The sequence below is a fragment of the Oncorhynchus nerka genome, linkage group LG12 (assembly GCF_034236695.1).
Source record: "Oncorhynchus nerka isolate Pitt River linkage group LG12, Oner_Uvic_2.0, whole genome shotgun sequence".
Taxonomy (NCBI): Eukaryota; Metazoa; Chordata; class Actinopteri; order Salmoniformes; family Salmonidae; genus Oncorhynchus; species Oncorhynchus nerka.
Genome location: NC_088407.1, coordinates 50487751 through 50515043, shown reverse-complemented (window position 1 = coordinate 50515043; position 27293 = coordinate 50487751). Strand labels below are relative to the sequence as shown.

General features: G+C 42.4%; 2 protein-coding genes across 5 annotated transcripts in view; one reads left to right on the top strand and one right to left on the bottom strand.

The window, feature by feature from the left end:
* kidins220a (kinase D-interacting substrate 220a) overlaps window positions 1-18559 on the top strand; it is a 76922-nt gene extending 58363 nt beyond the window's left edge. For all 3 annotated transcript variants that reach the window (XM_029675055.2, XM_029675056.2, XM_029675054.2), the window contains 4 exons: window positions 6158-6295; window positions 11351-11449; window positions 12339-12554; window positions 16322-18559. In XM_029675055.2, coding sequence (XP_029530915.1) covers window positions 6158-6295; window positions 11351-11449; window positions 12339-12554; window positions 16322-17371 — 1503 coding nt within the window. In that variant the 3' untranslated portion in view covers window positions 17372-18559. The remainder of the gene's footprint in view (window positions 1-6157; window positions 6296-11350; window positions 11450-12338; window positions 12555-16321) is intronic.
* A 1421-nt stretch (window positions 18560-19980) lies between these two features.
* Window positions 19981-21923, bottom strand: id2a (inhibitor of DNA binding 2a). Of its 2 annotated transcripts, none has more exons than XM_029675053.2 (3): window positions 21455-21923; window positions 21128-21193; window positions 19981-20581 (listed from the first exon to the last, which is right to left on the bottom strand). In XM_029675053.2, the coding sequence occupies exons 1-2, from the start codon at window positions 21803-21805 to the stop codon at window positions 21137-21139; spliced, it is 408 nt and encodes a 135-aa protein (XP_029530913.1). In that variant the 5' UTR covers window positions 21806-21923; the 3' UTR covers window positions 19981-20581; window positions 21128-21136. The 2 variants fall into 2 exon arrangements, with proteins under 2 accessions (XP_029530913.1, XP_029530912.1); XM_029675052.2 differs by having other exon boundaries at window positions 21132-21193.
* Between the last annotated feature and the right edge of the window lie 5370 nt (window positions 21924-27293).

The window sequence follows — 27293 nt, the reverse complement described above, 5'->3', positions numbered from 1 at the left end:
ATCTTATTAAAATATGTTTGAATAGACCCCCAGGAAGAATATGACACTTTAAAAGATATGGTCATTGATATGTTCATTTCCACAAATTCTTAAAATGTTTGGGAATTATGTACACTACCGTTCAAAAGTTTAGGGTCACTTAGAAATGTCCTTGTTTTTTAAAGAAAAGCAAAAAAAAATGGTCCATTAAAATAACATCAAATTGATCAGAAATACAGTGTAGACATTGTTAATGTTGTAAATGACTATTGTAACTGTAAATGGTAGATTTTTTTAATGGAATATCTACATAGGTGTATGGAGGCCCATTATCAGCAACCATCACTCCTGTGTTCCAATGGCACATTGTGTTAGCTAATCCAAGTGTATCATTTTCAAAAGGCTAATTGATCATTAGAAAACCCTTTTGCAATTATGCTAGCAGAGCTGAAAACTGTTGTTTGTGCTGATGTAAAGAAGCAATAAAACTGGCCTTCTTTAGACTAGTTGATTATCTGGAGCATCAGCATTTGTAGGTTCGATTACAGACTCAAAATTGCCAGAAACAAAGAACTTTCTTCTGAAATCCATCAGTCTATTCTTGTTCTGAGAAATGAAGGCTATTCCATGCGAGAAATTGACCAAGAAACTGAAGATCTCATACAACGCTCTGTACTACTCCCTTCACAGAACAGTGCAAACTTGCTCTAACCAGAGTAGAAAGAGGAGTGTGAGGCCCCGGTGCACAACTGAGCAAGAGGACAAGTACATTGTGTCTACTTTGAGAAACAGACTCCTCACAAGTACTCAACTGGCAGCTTCATTAAATAGTACCCCCAAAACACCAGTCTCAATGTCAACAGTGAAGAGGCAACTCCGGGATGCTGGTCTTCTAGGCATAGTTACAAAGAAAAAGCCACATCTCAGACTGGCCAATAAAATAAAGATTAAGATGGGCAAAATAACAGACACTGGACAGAGGAAGATTGGAAATAAGTGTTATGGACAGACTAATCTAAGTTTGAGGTGTTCGGATCACAAAGAAGAACATTCGTGAGACGCAGAAAAAATGAAAAGATGCTGGAGGAGTGCTTGACGCCATCTGTCAAGCATGGTGGAGACAATGTGACGGTGGTGTGGGTGCTTTGGTGGTGGTAAGTGGGAGATTTGTACAGGGTAAAAGTGATCTTGAAGATAGAAGGCTTTCACTCCATTTTGCAACGCCATGCCATACACTGTGGAGGGCGCTTAATTGGAGCTAATTTCCTCCTACAACAGGACAATGACCCAAAGCCCAGCTCCAAACTATGCAAGAACTATTTAGGGAAGAAGCAGTCAGCTGGTATTCTGTCTATAATGGAGTGGCCCGCACAGTCACCGGATCTCAACCCTATTGAGCTGTTGTGGGAGCAGCTTGACCGTAAGAAGTGCCCATCAAGCCAATCCAACTTGTGGGAGGTGCTTCAGGAAGCATGGCGTGAAATCCGTTCAGATTACCCCAACAAATGGACAACTAGAATGCCAAAGTCTGTAATTGCTGCAGGATTCTATGACAAAAGCAACGTTTTTAAGGACAATTATTATTTCAATTAAAAATCATTATTTGTAACCTTGTCAATGTCTTGGCTATATTTCCTATTCATTTTGCAACTCATTTCATGTATGTTTTCATGGAAAACAAGGACATTTCTAAGTGACCCCAAACTTTTCAACGGTAGTGTATACTAAGGCATTTGTGAAAATGCTATCGCAATATCGAGTGGGAAAGTGGCCATGCGTTTGGACAAATAATAGACACTGCAGTAAATACTTCTGTCTTGAGTATACACAGACCGGTGCGCTATAGTCAGTCAGAGCTAAAGTAGACCTTTATACAAACAAGCCATTTGCCACACGGGCCTGCCATCATTCACTTTGAACTGGACTGTGTGTTTACAGGCAGTTGCAACAGCGCGACTTTAGATCATTAGAAAGCATTTTCAAAAAGCCACAAAATACACCTGAATTGAATTATGCAAGTATGTAAACACCACAGGAGCCCTCTTACATTTGGGAACTTTACAGTCTTATTGGTCAAACTACCATGAAAAGAAAGTCTCTCGCTCCCTCATTTATGCACATCAACAACGACAAGATCGACAACCAATGCTAGCCGTAGCAGAATGAGCTAAAATCTAACGAAGGAACATTAGATTAACCCTCTCAAACTTTTTCAGCTAGTAGGCCGTCAAAATTGCTCTGATAAACAATAGGGAAGTTTTGCTTCCTCGTCCTTCTGCAGCTTGCCTGCCAATGCATGCTTGTCCCAACCAAGCACCCTAATTGGCTACGGTTGGTTAGTTTGCTAGTTAGCTACTTCCAGACGCAAATGAGAACACCTCACTCTAACCATTTTACTCGCTGTAGCAGAGCTGGTTTGACTATTTACATGTTACCTAGAGCATTCTTGACTGTTACTTTTTTTGCCTACGTTTACTGATGCTGGTCATATTCAGCAGGTGTTGCACCTTCGTAAATTCATCAGTTATTCTGCACTCTGGCACACTCAGACCAGAGTGCTCTGAAATCGGAGTAGATAGCCAGAGTGAATTTGCGTATGCAAGAGAGATGCTAACCGTCTAGCTAACGTTAGGCTCTGTGTTTTTAGCTTTCTACATAAATAGATAAGCGAGCCTATTATCCACATTATGACTGACTTGTGATCATTGCCCTTGCTAGTTTGATTTTATTGACGTTCCAAGCCTTAGTTACATTCGTCCCGGGTTTTTTTTGTCCAGAATATCGAGTCGTTGAAACTGAAACAGTGCATCCCGAATGGAGGCAGCCAACAATGTACCAGGCCAGCTGTGATTTACAACTTGATAGCAGAAGCAGTGGTTCACATTGACCTTCGGGTCCATTATGTCATCTCGCATGACATGTACCCCTTTTCTTTCCTCCCAACGTCTTTTCACTCTCCAAGGACTGTGTCGTCATGTATTTCATTTACATCCCATACTAGCTTGAGTTATTCTTATATCCAGTGCCCCCTTACCCGCCCCGTGCCCCGTTCTGTGCCCATGTCCAGATGTAATCGCTGAGGATGCCAGAGAGGGCCTCCCCACCCCCCACTACCAGTGATCTCCCTATGGTAACGCAACAGGCTGGTGTGGAGTGTTGGCATTGGCTGGAGCGTCTGTGTCCTTCCGTCTTGACTGTCACAACTCGCCACACACAAAACGCACACCAAAATGCTGTCCATGCACTCGCGCGCACACACAGCTAACCGCTTCCATCAGGCCAGATACACTAACATGGCTTCGAACGCAGACGGGGTATGTCAGTGACAACGTCATGTCTCATGCTGAATAGTTGCACCGGTGGCTCCCCTGTTTGTGGCCAGCACCAGAGCGAATTGTAATAGCTCAGTCCTCTTTGAATGCAAGTCTCATTGTCCAGGAGTGAACTAACCACTGTGCGAGTGCAACTGCTACCATTCTATACAGTGTCTCCATGTAGGGAGCACATTCATATACAACTAGTGCACAGGAAGGTTGAATCAACTAAACGCTAACGACATGGCAATTAGTAATGGATATACACATTTAACAATGGCCAATGTCTCAGCGTAGGTTTCCTTTTGGTAAGTACAATGTGTCTGACTGACTTTTTCTGTTCACTATGGAAGTCCAACAGGAAAAGGCCTATATGCCTACTGTCCTCACTGATCCATCTCCATCTCTTTCAATCCCCATCACCCTCTGTGTCCCACCCTCTCTCTATCCCTCTAATACTCTCTCCTCTCTCTCTGTTGGTCTGTGTGTATATAGCACAGTCTGTATGTGTGTGCAGTGGGCAGCCCAGTGTAATTGCCTAGCCCCAGCTGATGAATAGTGTACCGGCTATATCCCCATAGGGCTGGATGAGGACGGGATTAGCATCAGAGGCTAGCAGGACGGAAGCAGCAACTCAATGTGCACAAGGGCTTATCTTCTCACAGAGATGCTTCCTCCCTCACAGGCGTCTGTTTCCTCTTCCCCATCCCTCTGCTGCCCACGCCCCGCACCACTGTAATTACAGCCTTATCACACACAGGGAGCTCACACACACACACAGTTACACACACTTGTGTGCATACACACACACACACTCACATGCGTGTACGTAATGGCACAGCGTAACACACTGACACAGTGTACACAGTCACACATACAAAGTCTGGGTGGAGGACCAGGTTTTGAGGCTTCCTCAGAATGGAAACTTCGTATTTTCTGTGTTAGGGGAGAAGAGTGCTCTCTTTCTCTCCTCTCCGCTTCACTTTCTCTCCAAACATCACGCTCTGTGCTGTTCGTCCTCTCTGCAAAGATCATCTTCTGAATGTCCTCTGTTTCTAAATATATATATATATATATATTTTTTTTGTTTCCTACTGTAATAATTTGAAACTAAATGGCTTCTCAGTTTGTCTTTGCTTGATGGAATGTTGTAAAAGTGCCTTTGCCTGCTGTGGTTCAAGATAAATGTCTTGTTTTCTAGTCTGACGTGAATGTGTCTCCTGTTCTCTTGCATCCTATGATGACTTCAGCATGTGGTCTAATATCCTGTCTCTCTGTCTGTCTGTCTCTCGCTCTCTCGCTCTCCCCAGAGCAGTTTTTTGTCACAGCCTGTCAGGTACACTCATCTCTTTGGATTTCACTGTCTCGAACTTTCTCGCCACCTTTCTACCTCACCTCCACCAGCTAATATAACACGTCACGCTTTTCCCTCCGCCCGACATGCATTAGAACACAGATAATGTATTTTCCTCTAGATAAGGTCGTTTCATGTGGTTGAATGTACAATATTTCTAGGATTTAGGCCTCTTCTAGGTCATCCAACGTATGATGTGTCACGAATCCTACTTCTAGTCGAGTTCAACAAAACTCACCGGAACGTTTTGGTTGCCATGTTTGCGAGACTCAATTTAGGAGCATGTTTCAAAATGCCTGTCAAGTAGTCTAATTTCTACACCTAAGAAGCGGAAATCATATGGGCCATCATTATTGAGGAGCTCTAGTCTACGAGATAATTGCTCTCTCTGGTGCTTCTAATGAAAAGGGCTGCAGGGGCATGCTAATCAAACTGACACAAGACATGTCTATAAAACAGGTAAAGTTGTCTATGTTCCTTTGATACTTGTTCCTTTGCATTAGCAGACATGCAGATTAGTGTGCTACAGCAAGTCTTGACTGCTATAGCCACACACACACACACACACACACTATTAGTGCAGAGTGCAGCTGATACAGCAGTACGCTACACTCCTTCAGCACTGTCTATGTACAGTAGCTAACCTCCCTAACTGACCTTCACCCTCTGCCTCCTTTCACAGAGAGACCCCCCCCCCCCCCGTTCTGCTCGGCTCTGTTAAGACGTCTACAGCTTATTTTGTCTAACAAGCACTCGCAGCGAGAGAGCAAGCACAGACGTCTTCTAAGCCTCGCCGCCTTCTCGCCCATGTCGACAAAGCTGTTGTTTTGTTGTTGCTCAGTCTGAAACCATGTCCTAGTGGTATTAATAGAGAGAAAGAGAGAGCGGGGGGAGGGAGGAGGAGGGTTGTTGTGTTTTGTTTCACTGCTAGTGGGTGGCATGTCAGGCTAGCTGGGAGTCTCTGGTTCGAGATCATTAGGGGGGCGAGGATATTGGCTACTCTTCTAGCTTATATGAGGGGGAGACGTGCACACACACACGGCTCATGTGTGTACATTGAATACTGCACTACCATCTACAGTGTTCAGATTAACATAAAGACCCCCAACAGAGCCCATATTGCACATCTGGTGCCACTTTAGTTACAATGCTCTTCTATTGTTACCTCACAGGTGCTTGCACTAACAAAGATAATTGCATTTTGGTTTTGCTTGCTCTTTTGTCTTTGTGCCATGCTGTGAAAAAGGGACTAGTGTTCCTGGTTGCAGTGAATAAGATACTCCAGTGTTAACCTTCGTCCATATTAACCTAGCTGTGGTGGTTGTAACGCTACGCTGTGGTGGTTGTAACGCTACGCTGTGGTGGTTAAAGCATTGCGCTAAACGTATGAGTCGTTGCAGTGGTTGTAATTTATCCATGCTACGCTACTTAGTCAAATGGTGATTCTGACTGTTTCTGTCTGTCTCCCTGTGTGTGTGTGTGTGTGTGTGTGTGTGTGTGTGTGGGACAGGGTTCTGGCTCTGGGGTACCAGGCGCCCCTGTGGTACTCCTCAGCTCTCTGAACACGGACGTGGTGTGTGAGCGCGTCACACACATCGACGGCATGGACCCTAGCATGCTGGCCCAGTACACCGCCACCATCAAGAAGGTGAGGCCTGCTATACACACACAACCCTCATATACACACACTCGGCCTCCTACGTTTGCTTATACAACACTTCTGTCAATAAAGTTGATTCAAAAGATTCAATATCAGTCATGTCAGTGTGTCCATTTCACACAAGGGGTGTATCTCAATATGCAATTTGCGTCAGAACGGAAGAGTTGGGGCATGAGTCCAAATCAAAGTATGCAGAACAGAGGCCAATTGTCAGATGCGTACTTTTCAAAGCATGCTCCGATGCAAGCTTCAACTGAAATATGAACGTAATATGACGCAACCACATAAAATACATCTCAACATTTCTTGAATGCCATCGGGTTTTGAGCTGAGAGAAAATCATCAAGGCTAAAACCGGCACTTTTACTAAAACGTTGATTAATGTGCACTGTCCCTGTAAAAAAAAAAAAAAACTCCGACTTTGGAATGAAATGTTGCCCACTCGCATCGCATATGTTACCTGAATACAATATTTATGTTGACACGTTAATAAATACATACTGTGTTAATTTTGGCATGTTTAACTGCCTAGAATATCCACTGTAGTGTGCATAGACCAGAGGCTGGCTAACGAAGAATTAGCTGCTCGCTAGCTACCCATGAAGAATTTGTAGCTAACGTTAGCCAGCTACTGACCTAACAACATTCGTTTTAGGTCACTTTTACATGTAAAACTAGCTGGCTGGCTAGATTAATAGGATTCACATATAGCTAGCTGATAATTATGAAGTTACAAGCTCACGTTTGCTTTATGTAGTTATCTTGTTTAGTTTGTATTGTTCAAAGTTAATGCAGTAGCATGGGAGTGCGCATTGCTTTTCAAATGTAAATTTGTATGTACTCAAGGCCTCAGAGAACAAACTTGCAGCATGAGAGTGTGGAGCATGGTAGTATGCATATTGATCAACACCCAAGGGTTTCATTTCTGTCTGTATTAAAGTTAATATGCAGCTGTTTTTATCTCAATATTAAATCATTTCTGGTTAACAATTCCATACTGTACTGTGATTGTTTTCAATTAAAATGGTCTAAAATAAACAAAAATAGCTTCTTAGCAAAGAGCAATTTCTCAAGATTTTTTGCTAGGACTGTCTGGGAGTGGTTGGAGTGGGGAGGGGAAAACTGAAAGCTAGCTGTTATTGGTAGAGAGGTTTGGAACTTCTTTCTTATTGGTCTATTAACTAATTTACCGTCGGATGATGTCACTAGGCAGGCCAAAGCTCCATCACACCTGTCCGCAATGGATGTGGCTGAAATAGCCGTATCGACAAAATTGAAGGGGTATCCACATACTTTAAAACACATGGCAATCACATTTTTTTACTGCACTGGGCCTTTTAATAATGATCTGAGTAGCCTTTATATGGCCCAACAAAACAGCCAAAGTCGCTGTCTGCATTGAGCTTCCAGTCCATTTAGACAGGATGTCATTAATGTCTAGGCAATATATCAATTCCTGTAGACCAGGTATTCCCAAACTGTGTGACGCGTAGCAATGCCGACGGGGGTACGCCAAATAAAAATGTGATTCACATTCTTTTCTTCACATTTTCAAACGGTTCATTTTCCAATTGGGCTACATATTTGGGTGAGGTTTTTTTCTCGCCTGAGTAGCCTCCATTTCACTGCCAAAAATAAAATTATACCATCTGGTGTTTAGCGAAATAACACAATGTCAAATGTTTCATTGCTAAATTGTAATTATTTCACCACTAATGGCCTATTTATTGCCTTACCTCGCTTATCTTACCTCATTTGCACAAACTGTATATATACTTTTTTTTATTGTGTTGTTGTTGAATGTATGTTTGTTTATTCCATCTGTAACCCTGTGTTGTTGTTTGATTTGCACTGCTTTGCTTTATCTTGGCCAGGTTGCAGTTGTAAATTAAAAAAATAAGCCATGGGAGTTTTTGGAGTGAGCATAAAGATGACTTCGAGTTTTGTGTGCAAATGAACTCAAGCTTACAGACAATGTCAAATGTGATATAGCGAAGCATCTGAGGGAGCTGGGTGAGCAATTATGCAGGTACTTTCCCGAAATGGACGACACAAACAACTGGATTCATTATTCCTTTCGTGCCCTGCCCCCAGTCCACATATCGATATCTGAACAAGAGAGCCTCATCGAAATTGCAACAAGCAGTTCTGTGAAAATTGAATTTAATCAGAAGCCACTGCCAGATTTCTGGATAGGGCTGCGCTCAGAGTATCCTGCCTTGGCAAATCGCGCTGCTAAGACATTGATGCCCTTTTAAACCACGTACCTATGTGAAAGTAGATTGTGTAGAAAATTATTTAAGACTGAGACTCTCTCCAATAGAACCCAACATTGCAGATTTATGTACATCCTTTCAAGCACACCCTTCTCATTAACCTGTGGTGAGTTATTCACAATTTTTGAGGAACAAATACATTTTTTTCTGTAAGATGGCTAAATAAAGAGCAAAATTATTGATTATTATTATTTGTGCCCTGGTCCTATAAGAACTCTTTGTCACTTTCTGCTAGCTATGTTGTAACAAAAATTCACACTTATTCTTATGGGACAGTTGAGCTAACATAGGCTAATGCGATTAGCATGACGTTGTAAGTAACAAGAATATTTCCCAGGACATAGACATGGCAGAAAGCTTAAATTCTTGTTAATCTAACTGCACAGTCCAATTTACAGTAGCTATTACAGTGAAAGAATACCATGCTATTGTTTGAGGAGAGTGCACAGTTTTGAACATGAACAACAAATTAGGCGGGCTTTGGGCAGTCTTGATACGATATTTTGAACAGAAATGTAATGGTTCATTGGACTAAAACTTTGCGTGCACACTGCTGCCATCTAGTGGCCAATATCTAAATTGCACCTGGGCTGGAATAATACATTATGGCCTTTCACTTGCATTTCAAAGATGATGGTACAAAGAAAATACAAAAGAACTGTTGTTATTTTTCTTTGTATTATCTTTTACCAGATATATTGTGTTATATTCTCCTATATTCCTTTCGCATTTCAATAAACTTCAAAGTGTTTTCCTTTCAAATGGTACCAAGAATATGCATATCCTTGCTTCAGGGCCTGAGCTACAGGCAGTTAGATTTGGGTATGTCATTTTAGGCGAAAATTGAAAAAGAGGTAGGGGTGTGTGTGTGTGCAGGCTTACAATGATGGTTAAAAACAACATTTGAGAGTGCGCTGACCCTGGTACTAGAGGGGGTATGCAGCTGGAGGTTGAATGTTTGAAGAACCACTGCTCTAGACCCCAGTCGGCCCACCTAACAACACTTTAAGTGAGACATTGTCTTTGTAAAATGATTTATTGTTTTGTGAGGTGCAGAACCGGGGACACATTTGTTTCCTGAGGAAAGTATAGCAATGTAGAGTTCATACAAGCTCATGTTTGGAAATGTGGCCCAGGACTACTGTATACCATCGGAAGGTAGTAGCCACCCTTTGCATGGATGATAGCTTTGCACACTCTTGGCATTCTCTCAACCAGCTTCATGAGGTAGTCACCTGGAATGTATTTCAATTAACAGGTGTGCATTGTTAAGTTAATTTGTGGAATTTCTTTCCTTCTTAATGCGTTTGAGCCAATCAGTTGTGTTGTGACAAGGTAGGGTTGGTATACAGAAGATAGCCCTATTTGGTAAAAGACCAAGTCCATATTATGGTAAGAAAAGCTCAAATAAGCAAAGAGATTAAGACATGAAGGTCAGTCAATGCGGAAAATCTCAAGAACTTTGAACGTTTCTTCAAGTGCAGTCGCAAAAACCATCAAGCACTATGATGAAACTGGCTCTCGTGAGGACCGCCACAGGAAAGGAAGACCCAAAGTTACCTCTGCTGCAGAGGATAAGTTCATTAGCGTTTACCAGCCTCAGAAATTGCAGCCCAAATAAATGCTTCACAGAGTTCAAGTAACAGACACATCTCAGCATCAACTGTTCACAGGAGACTGCATGAATCAGGCCTTCATGGTTGAATTGCTGCAAAGAAACCACTACTAAAGGACAGCAATAAGAAGGGACTTGCTTGGGCAAAGAAACATGCTCAATGGATGTTAGACCGGTGGAAATCTGTCCTTTGGTGTAATGAGTCCAAATTTTTGGTTTTTGGTTCCAACCGCTGTGTCTTTGTGAGATGCAGAATAGGTGAACGGATGATCTCCGTATGTGTGGTTCCAACCATGAAGCATGGAGGAGGTGGCGTGATGGTGCGGGGGTGCTTTGCTGGTGATATCTTTAGAATTCAAGGCACACTTAACCAGCATGGTCACAGCATTCTGCAGCAATACGCCATCCCATCTGGTTTGCGTGTAGTGGGACTATCTTTTTTTTCCAACAGGACAATAACCCATAGCACACCTCCAGGCTGTGTAAGGGCTATTTGACCAAGAAGGAGAGTGATGGAGTGCTGCATCAGATGACCTGGCCTCCACAATGACCTAACCTCAAACCAATTGAGATTGTTCAGACTGCAGATCCAAGGAAAAGCAGCCAACAAGCAGCCTCTGCCTCTCTCAGCATATGTGGGAACTCATTCAAGACTGTAGGAAAAGCATTCCAGATGAAGCTGGTTGAGAGAATGTCAAGAGTGTGCAAAGCTGTCATGAAGACAAAGGGTGGCAACTTTTAAGAATCTCAAATATAAAATCTATTTTGATTTGTTTAACACTGTTTTGGTTACTTCATGATTCCATATGTGTTATTATATGTTTGATGTCTCCACTATTATTCTACAATGTAAAAAATAGTCAAAATAAAGAAAAACCTTTAAATGATTGGGTGTGTCCAAACTTTTGACTGGAACTGTACATATGGGCCTACTTTACTCAATTCATTCCCACTTACGCCCTAATTTATACAGTATGGGGCAGATTCCCGGACACAGATTAAGCCTAATCCTTGAATAAAAATCAAGCTTGATGGAGAATCTCCATTGATAGTGCTTTTTAGTCCAGGATTAGGTTTTATCTGTGGCCGAACTAGCCCAATGTGCATGTATTTGATCAGTCGTGATCATGTCTCTCCCTCTCTCCGTGTTAGGCCAATGTGAATGGCCGGGTGCTGTCTCAATGCAACCTGGAAGAGCTGAAGAAAGAGATGAACATGAACTTCGGCGACTGGCAACTCTTCAGAGGCATGGTAAGACAAAACCTCCACCTCCGCTTTTAAATACTCGATATCCTCCTTCTATTTATTTGATGTGTACATTAATATTGATTTCCTGATTTATTATTGTTTCTTTTTTTATTCACCGAATTTGTGTTTTGTGTGTTGTTTTATTGTCTTCTAAAAAAAAAAAATCTGGGCATCTTGTAATACATCTTGAGCCTTCTCTGGAGACATCGGAGGGTTTTATAATCCGTATTACGAGAACGTCTGCAGTCTGCTCCGCTCGCTCGGGGGGCTGGAATCAGGAACACATGTAGCTTGCGTTGATCAGATGTCCGTTTGTGCCTCCTTCCACAAACGAATGTTGTGTTGCCAGAACGTGGCCAGCCAGCGAGCCATCTGGTCCAAGATGGCTGAGATTTAGATGAAGGAAGGTTATTGTCAGTGGGAGCTGCAGTCAGCCAGTCTCCATGCAGTCGAGGGGTCTGACTCTGAATAGCTGCGAGGTTTTACAATAAATTGCATTTTTCCCTCTGAGCACTTCCCAAGCCATCTGATGTGGAGACCGGACCACTACTGTATGCATATAGGCCCTATAGAGTTGACATCAGATCTACTCACCGTCTATTGAACTAAAATACTATTACTGACTTTGTGTTAAAAGTCTACAGTATTAAGATGATGGTGATGTATTGTGTGCTGAATCAGTGTGCAGTGTGCTGAATCTAAACCCATTGGTTGTGTGTTGTTCTATAGAGTTTGTAGTTGTATGTTGGTTTCATGGCTAGTGTTTATACTGTATATTGCCTCTGCAGCTGTAGATATTTCCTATGTTGAGTCTATGTATACCTTGTGGTGACATGTTTACTCTGCACATGGCTGGCTGTATGCTTCTCTCTCTAACAGTCCCCTCTCCCAGGTGATGGAGCAGCGTCACGGAGAGAGCCAGGCCCTGCAGGATGAGTCTCATGCGGCCAGCGAGCAGGGCAGCAGCGTAGTCAACATGGAGACGGCCAGGCACCAGGGAGCTCCCCACGAGGTGGGCAGCTACAGCTTCAACCTCAGCTTCGAGGAGCTGAGTAACGCAGGCCTGGGTCTGGAGGAGCCCCCGAGACCCACTCAGCACTGGCCCGTGGTGAGTTGAATACACACACACCCACTTGTATACACATCTGCACACACACACGTACACTCGTACACACAGACACTCATTGAGAAATACGGTACACTCACGTACACACACACACACACTGCAACACACGTTCATATGCACCTGCAGTACATACACAGACTCAGGTCCTGTCTTCTACTCATGAGAACAGATAAACACATTCACATATCCACAAACATACATAAACATACCAAGCCATCCAAATACCCTTAAAGCAGACATGTAAGCAGTCAAATATGCAAGCACAGTTGCTAGTGAAAGTCTAAACACCCCTTGCAAAGTCTTTTATATTTTACTGTCTTGAAATTATTATTATTTTTTTTAAACGATACAATTATTATTATTATTTTTTTTTACTACAGATCTGCACAACCTACTCCACATTTTCAAAGTTAAAGTAAAATTATAGAAAATGTTTCAAATAAAAAATGTCACCAACCACCTCAATTTGGTCTTATGTAACAAAATTTGAAATTGTGTTTTTTTTTGTTTGCATGAGATAAAAGTACAGACTTATATATCATACACTGCAGTTGAGGAGCAATGGGAAAGTAGTTCTGCTTTGAACGTTGCTAAATTTGCACCCCACTTTTGAGAAAATGTTTTAGTACACGTACTGGAGAGCTCTTCTTTGTCTACACCCATTCAGCATCGTTCAGACCCTCTTAAGCCTTAGCCCCACCCACCACTTTAAGGATTCACATGTCAGGCCATGTGGTAAATAAATAGAGTGAGTAGTGTAGTAAACAACCAAAGATTTCAAGACTAAAAGCAGTGAAAGTAGTAGCCTACATTAAGGAAAGACTACAAGTAAAAATATACTTTAAAAATACAGTCCTCGGCCTATATGCTAATCTGACTTTGAAAGTGTCCAGATACACATATCTTATAATTATTAGATGATGCTTACCCAGATACTTTGATGGGTCATGTGATACAATTATTATTATTATTTATTTTTTTACTACAGATCTGCACAACCTACCCCACATTTTCAAAGTTAAAGTAAAATTAACACACACACACACACACACACACACACATCTAGCAAACTCCATGGATCACTAAAGTCTGGACATGTACACATGTTCATGAAATGTAATAGATGGCCATAATCACCCACAGACACACCTGGCTAACTTGATGGGTAAATTGAACAATTATCTTGCGAAGTGGAGTCTTTTGTTAGACATATAGTTAGCTAGCTAAACACTGAACCATAATTCCAACCAATAGCCACAGTACTGGTGTATGAATCTGCAGGTAGCTAAAGCTAACCAATTCGGTTCAATGTTAACTAGCGAACATAAATTATAATGAAAATTACTTTCTGATCAAATTTGAAACGTACGATATCTGAAAATGCAGCTAGACTCTTACCCGTGTGTCCTTGACATTACAATGTGGGTATTTGTGTAAATAAATCTCTATCCGAGGCTTAGGTTTTAGAAGACTATGGCAGGTTTTCCTATAACTTTTTACCTGGTCTTTGCTGTTTTTCATATTTCTTTTGATCCTGACATACTCACCAGTCCCTGCCGGTGACAAGCATACCCATAACATAATGCTGCCACCACAATACAGAGGGTTTCACTATGTGTTGGATTGGATTTGACCCCAACCCCAAAACATAATTTCTTTGCTGTGTTGTTGCAAACTGAATGGAGGATTTGAAGTAGATTCTTATAATATGGCTTTCCTTCTTTTTACTTTGTCAAACAGGCCGGTAATGTGGAGTGAATGTAATGTTGTTGATCCATTTTGTATTTTCAAGTATTGTGGTGGCAGCATCATGTTATGTGTATGCTTGTCACTTTTAGGGATTGGGGAGTTTGTCAAGATCAAAATAAATATTTAATAACAAATGTGCTTTAATAACAAACGTGTATGCCAACTGCAAAGGTAAAAAGCTGGGATAGAGTGTTTTTTATTTTTCAGAGATTGCACACATTTGAATGCCTAAAACACACCAGAATGACTTCAAGAGGTATTCAGTGTTCCTGAATGGGCCAGTCTCAGTCCTGGATTTAATCTGCTTGAAAATCAGAGACAAGGTTTGAATATTGCTGTCCATCAATGATTCCCAACCAATTGTACTGTGCTTGAGCAATTTTGACAAAAACAATGGATTATGTTGCACTAAGAGTTGTGTAAGGTTGGTAGAATCTTATTCAAAGTATTAACCGTTGTAATGACTACCAAAGGTGCTTCCATCAAGTATTGATTTGAGGTGTGACGATATATACAATCAATACATCTTTATTTGTGACCCGTTTCAAGTAGCTAGGCGTATGTCACTACTTCACAGGAGAGGCATTTCAATGTTTAAAATTTTTTAGCAACATGCGTTTCTTTGGCAGAAATGCCTTCTGGAACATGTGAACTTTCATGTGCTTTAATAACAAACGTGTATGCCATCTGTAAATACGAATACAATTGTTAAAATATGAGCCTAGTTGGTTTAGACAGGAACCTTCCCACTAGCCATGATTGACTGAGATAATGGGTGTGCTGGACATGCCGTGAGATGAGTTCGGATTGGTCTGCCATGTAGCATGCTTCTGTCTATAACATGAGCTGCTCAGTATGTGTGGATAATCATTGCTACCGCAGCTTTTTTGAAAGATTACACTATATGACCAAAATGCTTTATTTTCAGCACTCGGTGGTCATGTCCTGTGAGCTTGTGTGGCCTACCACTTCAAGGCTGAGCCATTGTTGCTCCTAGAAGTTTCCACTTCAAAATAACAGCACTTACAGTTGAACGGGGCAGCTCTAGCAGGGTGGAAATTTGACAGACTGACTTGTTGGAAAGGTGGCATCCTATGATGATGCCACGTTGAAAGTCACGGAGTTCTTCAGTAAGGCCATTATACTGCCAATGTTTGTCTATGGAGATTGAATGGCTGTGTGCTCAGAGTTATACACCTGTCAGCAACAGGTGTGGCTGAAATAGCTGAATCCACTCATTTGAAGGGGTGTCCACATACTTTATGTGTTGCCATAAATGTTGGTAGCAACTTACTAAAAATGATTCACATCTGTGTAATGGCTGCCAAAGGTACATTCACCTAGTATTAACTCTGGGGTGTGAAGACATCCACAATCAAATCAATTTGGAAAATGTTCTATAATTCAATTTTATTTTGAAAATGTGGAGCAGGTTGTGTCGATCTGTCGGGAAAATATCCAGTTAAATGTTTATGTAAAATGGGATTAAAGGCAGCAAAAATGTGAACTGTGCAATGGGTGTGTAGACTTTCACTAGGCACTGTATACGCTTACACAATCAGTCAGTGAACTCATCAGAGCTAAAATAGCATGTGGATTTGGGTGAGATCACGGCAGTTTTGACCTCCCCTGGTTGAGGAAGTTGACGTGGCGGATCACAAACACACATGCAGACTCACACCACCAAAAGGCAAGGCAAGGTGTTAGAAAAGCTGTTATTTTTGCCCTCTCTGTTCAACCGCCAACATGCGAACATGTACGCAAACATAAACTTCTTCTCTAGTATGGCTGTCAGTTTTCTCCTGTCATTATTAGTTCATTGGTGGCTTGCAGTGCTGTTTGCTTGTAGATTCAAACAGCACCACCATGACCACAAACCCCATGAGATTTGTGCTATTTTACCCAAACCAATAACGTCCATGATGCATCCCATTCCCCCCTCAACCATAACAAAAACCTTTATACCGCACGTTCCCCTCTTCTCCCCACCCCTCCCCCAGGCGGCCACCCACCGCACCCCCAGCATGTCCAGCCTCAACTCCCAGGAGTCGTCCAACGATATCTGCAAGCTGACGGACAAGCAGCAGGCAGAGTACCGTGACGCCTACCGCGAGTACATCACCCAGATGACCCAGCTGGACGTGGCCGGAAGCGGGGGAGAGAAGCCTGTCCAGCCCCACCCGGGCCAGTTCCTCCAGAGCCGAGAGGCCCGAGACCCAGAGGAAAAGGCCAAAGACGGGGCAGAGCAGGAGGGACGCAAGCCCTCTTTCTCCACCAAGAGAGGTGCTAAAGCTACGGATGCGGTCGATACAGATGCCCCCCTGGACCCCATCAGCGAAGAGGACGAGAAGATGTATTCCAGCTCCTCCAAAGCAGGGGGCTCCAAGGTGAAGGGAGCAGGGCCTCGATACCACAAAGTCCCCAGTGACGAGGAGTCAGGGCGGGAGGAGTCAGACAACACCCCTCTGCTCCAGGAAGAAGGGAAGGAGGGGGACGCCCAAGCGACATCCGACATTGTCCAGGACAAGAAGGACTCGTCTGACTCTGGGCTGAGGTCTGGTGAGAGCTCCTCGGACCACTCCCTAGAGGAAGCTGAAGAGGTTAATAAAGCAGACCTGATAGAGCTGGAGCTAGAAGGTCTGGTAAAGAAGAGGGGCCTGCTGTCCAGCAGTCTGAGTGGACTCGAGGATTCCACCATCGCCCGCATGTCCATCTGCTCCGAGGCCCCGTCCGAGGGCAGCCTAATGGCCTCCAGCCCCGACGAAACCTGGTTCCCCGCCAGCTTGTCCATGAGCAACCTCAACCACGTCGCCAACACCACCACACTCAACAACAACAGCAGCAACAACGCTGCCACCACCAACACCAGCCAAGACAAAGAGAGCTCCACCCCAGGCTCCAGTACTGCCTCAACCACGGGGCCCGTCCACAACCAGAACCTGCGTGGGATCATCCTCAAGAGGGCCCTGAGCACCGAGGGGGCCCTCGAGGGACGCACAGGGGCCCCTGATGCCATTATTCTGGAGGATGAGAGGGAGAGTGTCCTGTGAGAGTGTCCAGGCCTTTGAGGTCCCGTAGATGTTGCTTGATGTGCTTCTGAAAAATAAAGGTCCTTACAAATCTGTTACATTGATATAGATGCAAATAAAAACAGGCCTATTAATCTGCAAATAAATTTTTTTAAATACTGAAGGTTGTGAGAAAGTGTTACAGCATTCAACCAAAATAAGCTAAAACGAAGGAGATCACCTTGTTTGCCAACCATAAAAATATTAAATAATGTGGGTTGATAAATGAATGTCCTGGCTTGTAGACAAATCGAAAATACATCAAGAACTCCGGATACATTTTGTGAAATAATTTGAAAGTTAATAATGACATCAGACTAATATGGAATAAGTCCAATTGAAATGCCCCTGTAATGCAGTTAGGTGTTGTGCTGTAATGCAGTTAGGTGTTGTGCTGTAATGCAGTTAGGTGTTGTGCTGTAATGCAGTTAGGTGTTGTCCTGTAATGCAGTTAGGTGTTGTGCTGTAATGCAGTTAGGTGTTGTGCTGTAATGCAGTTAGGTGTTGTGCTGTAATGCAGTTCGGTGTTGTGCTGTAATGCAGTTCGGTGTTGTGCTGTAATGCAGTTAGGTGTTGTGCTGTAATGCAGTTAGGTGTTGTGCTGTAATGCAGTTCGGTGTTGTGCTGTAATGCAGTTAGGTGTTGTGCTGTAATGCAGTTCGGTGTTGTGCTGTAATGCAGTTCGGTGTTGTGCTGTAATGCAGTTAGGTGTTGTGCTGTCATGTTAGTTTTTGCTGTTGGAAAAGGGTAGTGAATTGTGGAGTGATGTGATTGTGGATCCCTATGAATGTTGTGTTTTGGCGTGGTGTTGGTGCGATGTTGTATACTGTACTTCATTATAGGTTACTGAACAATCAGAATTGGCTTTGTGCTTAAACTACATTTTCCTCAATTGTAGTTATCAAGTAGGCTACCAGTGAAAATGTGCCATGTTCAAACATGAGTTACTTGGTGTAGTATTGCTGTGACTGAAAGGTCTTTTTTTTCCAAACAATCTGCTGTTTTGTGCTGTAATTATAGATTTAAAATCTATGAACAGTGTGGTAAACTGTTTCTGTGGTATGAAAAAGTGTGTTCCATGCACTACTGATATGTCTCAGGGTCTGAGCCTTTTTCAGAGTGCAATGTGAAACCATGTTTTTGTGAAAAAAATAAACATCTTGGCTGTCAGATGCATTTTCTTTTTTGAACTTCCTGCATAAAGTATAACAGTTCATAACATGCTTCCCATCCCTTGAACTCTACTTTTCCTATGAGCTCAAGATAGACTTGTTTGTTGTTCAAAAATCTCATTAATTTCCCAAAGTCGGGTCCTGGGGCCTCCCCTGGGTTCACGTTGTGGTTTTTGCCCTAGCAATACACATTTTGAATCGACTGTAGTGCTAGGGAAAGAAACTAAACTTGCACCCAGGGGAGGCCCCAGGACTGACTTAGGAAAACCCTGCCATATAGAAAGGGTTAAAACATAATTGCATCAGCTGGTGTCAGCTAGACTTTATTTTCACCAGTAGGTGGCAGATTCTCCATACAAACCCACATTAGGCCATAGACGACATCCCAGCCAGCATCACTGAACAGTGGGCATGAACTTTCACTTGTGGGGAGAAGGTAAGAAGGCCAAATTGGTTATGACATAAACATATGCATAATACCGTGGCCAATCAATTTCAGCCGATTCTAAGCACTTCCCTTCGCATGTTGGGCACAATTGAGAGTATACTCTGTGTAAAGAAACTGAAGCTTTCCAATTTGTGGGGAAATGGTGAGCTTGTGCTTTGTCATTCTACCTGTAAAAGTGGAATAATGTGCGGCTATAGTTTAGGCTTGCGCATCGAGCAGTATCCAGGTAGTTCGCCTTACTGTTGTCATTGCACGGTCAGACAAAACGAACACACGCGTTTTCTAATTATTTTCATATTGATTGTCATGACACAGACATCCTGAAATGTAGCACTATGGGCCGGTGTTTCTTTTCTACAAAATAGTATGTCGATCTGCACTGGCAGGCCATTTAAAAATGACAATTGGTTTGGAAGTGTTTCTTTTCAGAAGTTCACAGCTTTGTGAGTCGCAGATTAATGCAGAATCGTGTCAATAAGAGAGGTTCTGTGATTGCGCACAGGTGAGACAATCACATTTATTCCCAGTCTCCTATATGCCTACACCCTGGGAGTTTACCCAATCAGTGCGTGTTGAGGTAGAAGTAGGTCTCAATTCCTGAACACTCGAGATGTTCAGGAATTGAAGAGGCAAACTAGAGAGCGTTGTGTGAATTTGAGCAATGTCACTGTAAATGACGAACTTAGTCAATGAGAAATGACACAACAATTTCTCACCATTCTTCACATTTAATCATTCAGTTGACACAACTGTCATGAAAGATTGACATTCCCACTACAATGACTTCATTACCACCGCATGGGCTGGGAATTGAAACTCATTTTGGGATTGTAGATGATCATGACAACCTAGCATTGCAGAACCATTTTCAGCCAAAACATTGTGTCACGTTACCTTTTGTAATTCCAATCTCAAGAACGTCTGTCTACAGGCTACAAGTTTCCATACAGCTGGGAGACATGCTCAAATAATGCATTTGATTTGTTTATTATTTTTTTGTATAAAAACGTTACAATTTACATTATTACTTTTATAAAAAGTTTCAGCATAATTAAGTACAGCATTACACTTTTGCAGAAATGTGCAATTCCTGCAACTATACAAGATAAAACTCAGAGTGCACAAGGTTTCGCGCGTTCGTTTTTTTTGTGTGATTTTTTAAAATATTTTTTTTACAACGTCCAGTCCATGTGCGAAGAAGAGTAACAATTCTGACAAGACAGACTAAACTATATACAGTAACTAACCAAGTTGCCTTCTATTCACTCTCCAATTCCGGAGAAAAAGCGAAGACTTCATGGGCCGATAAGAGATTGTCACAAGGATTTCCTCTTATTTGTTTTTCCTCCCCGTGTAGGGAGTATAGCGCGCCTTCCATTTCAAGAAAGGACCAAAACAAGTCTTAAGATAAATAATATGAGTGTCCGAACTGAAAACACATCACATAGATTGTCCTTTATAAGCAAAGTCTCTTGATTCAATTGAAGAAAATCCAGAACCCGAGGACAAAAAAATGTAGGGGGAAAAAGTCCGGTTCCCAGGTCCTGTGTGTTTTGTGCCTTAACCAAACACCTGCAAAAGATTGAGAAAGAGGCGTGTTTAGAAACTGCAAACAGGGCAGAGATCCGGACAGACTGGCGCCAGGGAGGAAGCCGCAGTTTTAACATTTAACCAAACACTCAAATACTGAGCAAACCCTGGGCTCCAGATGTACACACACACACAAGCGCAGCATAGGGCACTTTCTCATTCAACTTCAGCCTACTATCTGGGAGAGAATCCGCCGAAATTGCAGTTCAGATGGGCTTAGCCTCTTCTTGCACCAATTATGTAGACATCTAGTAATAATCCAGACCACAATTTATTTTATATTACAGACGAGCGTTGCTGCGTTATAACACAATAACAAAGAACGTGCCTATACTGTATAGCAAAAATGTTTGCAAATGCATTCCGTTCAAATAGTGAACAAATTAACAATGAGATAATGATTAGCCTACTGTCATAAATATGCAGCGACTTTTCAATTTCGTTGAATTCTGCCACAACAGGCTGTGGGCAAATAGACAAACAAACCCCGGACATAATAGCACAGACAGAGTAGAGAACACAGCGTACCTACCCGCGTTAACGATGAAGATTCCTGCTGTCATCTGTTATCAGCTCTGATGGGAACTCCGGAGACTGAAAAACAAACATTTATATTCATTAGCACCGCCGCAGTCAAATACATGGTATTATTGAGATCGCACACAAAAATGCCTACCCTCGCAATGTTGATCATGGATAACATGCCTTTTGTAAACCAAATGGTGTAATTTCACAATAGACCACAATTGCGCATAGTAAACGCACTCAAAATGCGCAGGCCAATAGGGAAAATAGACCCAAGCAAATGTAGCATATTTGTTTATATTCTTCTGATATTTCAGACAATATCCTTACCTGTAACGACAAGATGCTGATATCTGTATTGAGAGTTGTCAGGGGAGTCCTGGATGTCGCTTGCCCCGGTCGCGGGTGATGGAGGCTCGTTATTGCGACATTGGAGTCAAGCGCGATCTGCAGGTCCAGAATATAGTCGATGACATGCTGCAGGATTTCCATCTTACTCACGTTTTTGTTTTGAGGGATGCTGGGCACCAGCTCCTTCAGCTTGGAGTAGCAGTCGTTCATGTTGTAAAGCAGGCTTAATGGATCATCCACCGGAGTCTTGCTCCGAGAGATTCCCAGACTGTGTTCAGACACATTCGCACTGTTTTTCCGGAAAGATCTTACTGGGCTTATTGCTTTCATGTTGAGACTTGGTGCGAGACGTTCAGTGCTTTCGTTGAGAGGTTGGTTTTAGTATTCTTTCTGTTCCTTCGCAGACGGGTCGGTGAGCGAACGGACTGGATTTCCAAGCTGTTATTGTCGCTTATATAGCCAGCAGGCTGGGTTTGCAACGCAGGGGTTTTGTTTGTGCTGATTGGATGAGTAGGTTACGTCAATCCCCCCTCCTCGTGTCCTACCATTGGTTAAGACTGCCTCACAGTCTGGTTCCTCCTTTTTCTTCCGTGTTCTCAGCCAGTGAAAACGCATGTTGAAGGTGGCACCGTGAGAGCTCTTCAGCTCCGGTGGGCAATTTGGAAAATTGAGCCCTTACCTGTTTCTGATGATTCGTAATTTGGCATCACGAGCTTGTGAAGCTCTAGCGTGCATTTTTCTGCTGACTTTAATTGAATGTAAAATAGAGGGTGTTAATGTTAACAAAGCTCTTCTGAAGGATTTAACGTAAGAATACTAAAATACAACATCTTATAATGATTTGTATCCATGTGTAAAATGCGCAAAAATGCATCCGGATTCATAAAAGTGAAGGGGCTGATACGCTCTAATTGTCACAATATCGTGGTTTATAGTCAAGATTTAGAAGAGCTCGCTGTCTCTCACACACGCATTCCTTCCTCCCTCACACGCGTTCCGTCACTGTCTACATAACACTACAACCTTGTGATTCATTTGACCATTATCTCTTATTTGAAGTGATGTATAGCCTATAAGAATGTTATATTTTTCGAGATGAAGAAATTCTGATTGCAGGAATCGTCCATTACAAATCTCAGGGCATGCCATCAGATGTTGAATGAATACATGGACCAAGCATGTATAAAATGGTGATAACAGAAATGTGAACTTTGAATGGGTCATTAAACTGAACTTTGAATGGGTCATTACAGACCCCGGACCGAGCCTATATGGCATGCTTGCTCACACACTGGTAGGGAAAGATGGATTCTGCATAATAGGGACTATTTGAAATAAAACAAGAGGGTGTATGATTGTGCACATTACTGTGAGACATATGTGATCACTGTCACAGTGTGTAATTAGTCCACTTGGATGACGTCTGGATGGACACTGTGCTTTAAGGTCCTCAATAATACCTACAACACATTTCGTCAGGATGGCAATAATGCAAAACACTGATTGAACAACAGATCCGTTGGTTGCAAAAATGTTAGGCATTGTTCTGTATTAATGAGGCTACATGCGGTTGCATTCTTCAACTGGTGCCGGGCACAGGGCTCCAAAGCTCGCGGAGTGATGCGGCACAAACTAATTGTACCGGGGCTGTTGTGGACTGCAGCGGGTGGTCGTTTCGATTTGTGGATTAAAATGCGTAGTTTACTGAAGTGTATTAATTTTCTATAATGAATCAGAATGTGTTTCTTATCCTTGTGCACAGCTGCTAAAATTATGTTTTGGGATATAATATTCAGAATATAATAAATATTGCAAAAACGAGAGAAAAGTGCTGTATATCCACCAATGTAATCTAGCAGAACATGCATTTCAACACAAAATGCAGTCCTAGCAAAGTACTGCGCAATTGATTCTGATGTTTGGATAGTAGTCCGTCCTCTGCGTACAAGACTGAGCTCTCATGTGCTATAACACATGTTATACAAACCAATGGATAATAGCCGTCCTCCCACCACCAAAGATTTCTGAAAATGATATTGCCAACACTTGACTAAAAAGAGGGCCATTAAATGTTTGGGCAGCAATTTACCTACATTATGCAGTTTTGCAGCCACGAGACAACTTCGAATATTTAACAAGTCTTTATGCATTTTCCGACGAGATGTGGAATTCTTGCACTCAAGTTCAAGTTTTATTGTCACATGCACACGCACAGTGAAATCCCTAACTTGCCATCTCTCCACAACACTGCACTATTCAGTCATGTCCACATCTGGTGCAATCGGATTTGTCCATTTTCTCTCCTATTTTTTTTCCGTTCTCACAGCTGTGTACATTTCACATGACACCCTGACTGATCCATGACAAGTGATGAATTGGCACCAATAGGCCTACCGAACAGCACCGCGAGCTCATGCTCTCCGCAGAGTAGACTCTCTGGCGCCAGCTACGTGACGTCACCCATTCACAGCAGCCCTCCAGCCAGTCCTCACCGCGCCGCTCAGGCGGCTGCTATGGCGACCGGGGGCTGTAGTCAGCACGAGGTCTCAGCTGATAAACGGGACAGAACATGAGAGATCGGAGTTTAATTCGTCACCTCTGTCCTCCAGCAATCCGGTGCCCGTACACCTGCATCGTTTAAGCATTTCATAAATTACATTGAAGTTGGGAAAGTGTCTCCCATTTGTGAAAAGAACAAGACAAGGACTGGCTGCCAGCATAACCAAGTGAGGAGTTTGGACACATTTTTAGTTTTCAAAGCATTCTGTGGTTGATATGCAAAATAAAAACAATATAAAAACGTATATAAACGTTTCCTGTTTCTTACTATTCTAACCTAGTATTGATTTGCTCAGTGCAGCCTACCCAAATAGAGGAGATACGTTCAGGTAGTTTTTACTCTTGAAACTTGATATCAACATAACTTTAAACTATCCTTTTACCTCCTCAACCATATGACATTTGCCACCCTCTCAGGGGAACTGAACTAGAACGAAATTCTTCTCTCTTTTTTTTAACAAATAAAAGCTTCAAACACTTTTCCGGTCACAAAACGATTTAGTTTAGGTTGAAAAGATAAGGTTCAGAAAACAATGCAGAACTGCCAACTAGTTGAAGTGAGCCCCATAGGCCGGCGTCAGAATGTCTGTGCCTCCTACTTCAAACTGTTGATCCAGTTTTCTGCAGTTGCACGTCCCTGACTGCCAACCATGTGCAACAAAGTGATCGCTATTTGACTCTCCCTATACATTTTATTCTATGAATATTGTGCGGACATAGAGTCCATTTGTTGTTTCAGATTATGTGTAGTCTATCTACTATTGATTAAATAAGTGTTATTCCCATCGCAAGAATGTAAGATTTGTGCGTTTAGTGGTAAAAGAAAACGGACAGCCTCCGGTTTAAATAATATGTTAGCCTATTTATTAGCAGTGCTAATAACACAGGAATACATAGGTTATTATAGCCTATTTAGTTTGAAGAAAAACTTGCAGACAAACCTTACTCTAAACGCGTTTCAGAAAACAAATAAGATACATCTTAACATCAGCCTACAAAGTTCCATCGATATCACGTTTTTATCTAAAACCTATTTCGCGTTTTGTCAAAAACCTATAATTCATCCCTTCTATTATCCTCATCATCCGATTATGGTAAGAACTGAGCCTATGCAACATTATTTCTCAATTTCGGGTTGAGCGAGTTCTGCCTCCCTTTCGCTTACTGAAGAAGAGCATCCAGTCCAAGGGCACCGGTTCGCAGCGAAGTTTACATGTCTGTCCGCTCTGTATTCGGTATGTAAGCGTAATGCTTTGTTGTCGATTGAGAGGGGTGCCGCATAGTGCTTTGCTGTCGATTGAGAGGGTACCACACGCCTGTAGTGCGGCGCACGACTCTTGTAGCAACATCGACTGCATGGGCGGGGCTTTCGTGTTTTCCTATTGTTAGTCTTGAAAGAAAAGGGTGTCACCGGAAGTCAGTCTGTTACATTATAACAACTTGGTGCATAACTCTGAAATTCAGATAGCTGGGCTATTTTGCTAATGGCTAGAGCATGGAGCTCACACATGCATTCGGGACATTATAATCCACATGAAAAGGTGAGGAAAATGTATATTATACACTTGAGTGTACCAACACGACCAGGTGAATCCAAGTGAAGGCTATGATCCCTTATTGATGTCACTTGTTAAATCCACTTCAATCAGTGTAGATGAAGTGGAGGAGACAGGTTAAATAAGGATGTTTAAGCCTTGAGACAATTGAGACTGGATTGGGTATGTGTGCCATTCAGAGGGTGAATCGGCAAGACAAAATATCTAAGTTTCCCATGTGTATCAAGAATAGTCTACCACACAAAGGACATCCAGCCAACTCGACTCAATATTAGAAAGGTGTTCTTAATGTTTTTTTTTACACTCAGTGTAAATATATATATATATATATATATATAAATATATTACAAATATATTAGACAAAATGAAAGTTAATTTCCTATCCAAAAACACTATACACTGAACAAAAAAATTCAACGCAACATGTAAAGTGTCAGTCCCTTTTTTTCATGAGCTGAAATAAAAAATCACACAAATTTCCATTTGAACAAAAAGCTTATTTCTCTCAAATGTTGTGCACAAATTAGTTTACATCCCTGTTAGTGGGCATTTCTCCTTTGCCAAGATAATCCATCCACCAGAAAGGTGTGGCATATCAAGAAACTGATTGAACAGTATGATCATTACACAGGTGCACCTTGTGCTGGGCACAATAAAAGGCAAACTTAAAATGTGCAGTTTTGTCACACAATGCCACAGATATCTCAGGTTTTGACGGAGTGTGCAGTTGGGATGCTGACTGCAAGAATCTACACCATAGCTGTTGCCAGATAATATAATGATAATTTCTCTCCCATAAGCCACCTCCAATGTCTTTTTAGAGAATTTGGCAGTACGTCCAACCGGCCTCACAACCGCATACCACGTGTATGACGTTGTGTAGGTGAGCAGTTTGCTGTGTGCCCCATGGTGGCGATGGGGTTATGGTATGGGCAGGCATAGCCTATGGACAATGCAAACATTTGCATTTAATCTATGGAAATTTGAATGCACAGAGATCCACAAAAGTATGTGGACACATGCTTGTCGAACACCTCATTCCAAAATCATGGGTATAAATATGGAAATGGTCCACCTTTGCTGCTATAACAGCCTCCACTCTTCTGTGAAGGCTTTCTACTAGATGTGGATTTTTTTTGCGGTGATTCAGCCACAAGAGCATTAGTGAGGTCGGGCTCTGATGTTGGGTGATTAGGCCTGGCTCGCAGTCGGCCTTCCAATTCATCCCAAAGGTATTTGATGGGGTTTAGGCCAGTAAAGTTATTCCACACCGATCTCGACAAACCATTTATTTATAGATCTCGCTTTGTGTTCGGGGGGCATTGTCATGCTGAAACAGGAAAGGGCCTTCCCCAAACTGTTACCACAAAGTTGGAAGCACGGAATCGTCTAGAATAGCATTGTATGCTGTAGCAAAAAGATTTCCCTTCACTGGAACTAAGGGGCCGAGCCCGAACCATGATTAAACAGCCCCAGACCTTTGTTCCTCCTCCACCAAACTTTACCGTTGGCAATATGCATTAGGGCAGGTAGTGTTCTCCTGGCATCCACCAAACCCAGATTCGTCTGTCGGACTGCCAGATGTTGAAGCATGATTCATCACTTCAGAGAACGTGTTTCCACTGCTCCAGAGTCCAATGGTGGCAAGCTTTACACCACTCCAGCCGACGCTTGGCATTGCGCATGGTGATCTTTGGCTTGTT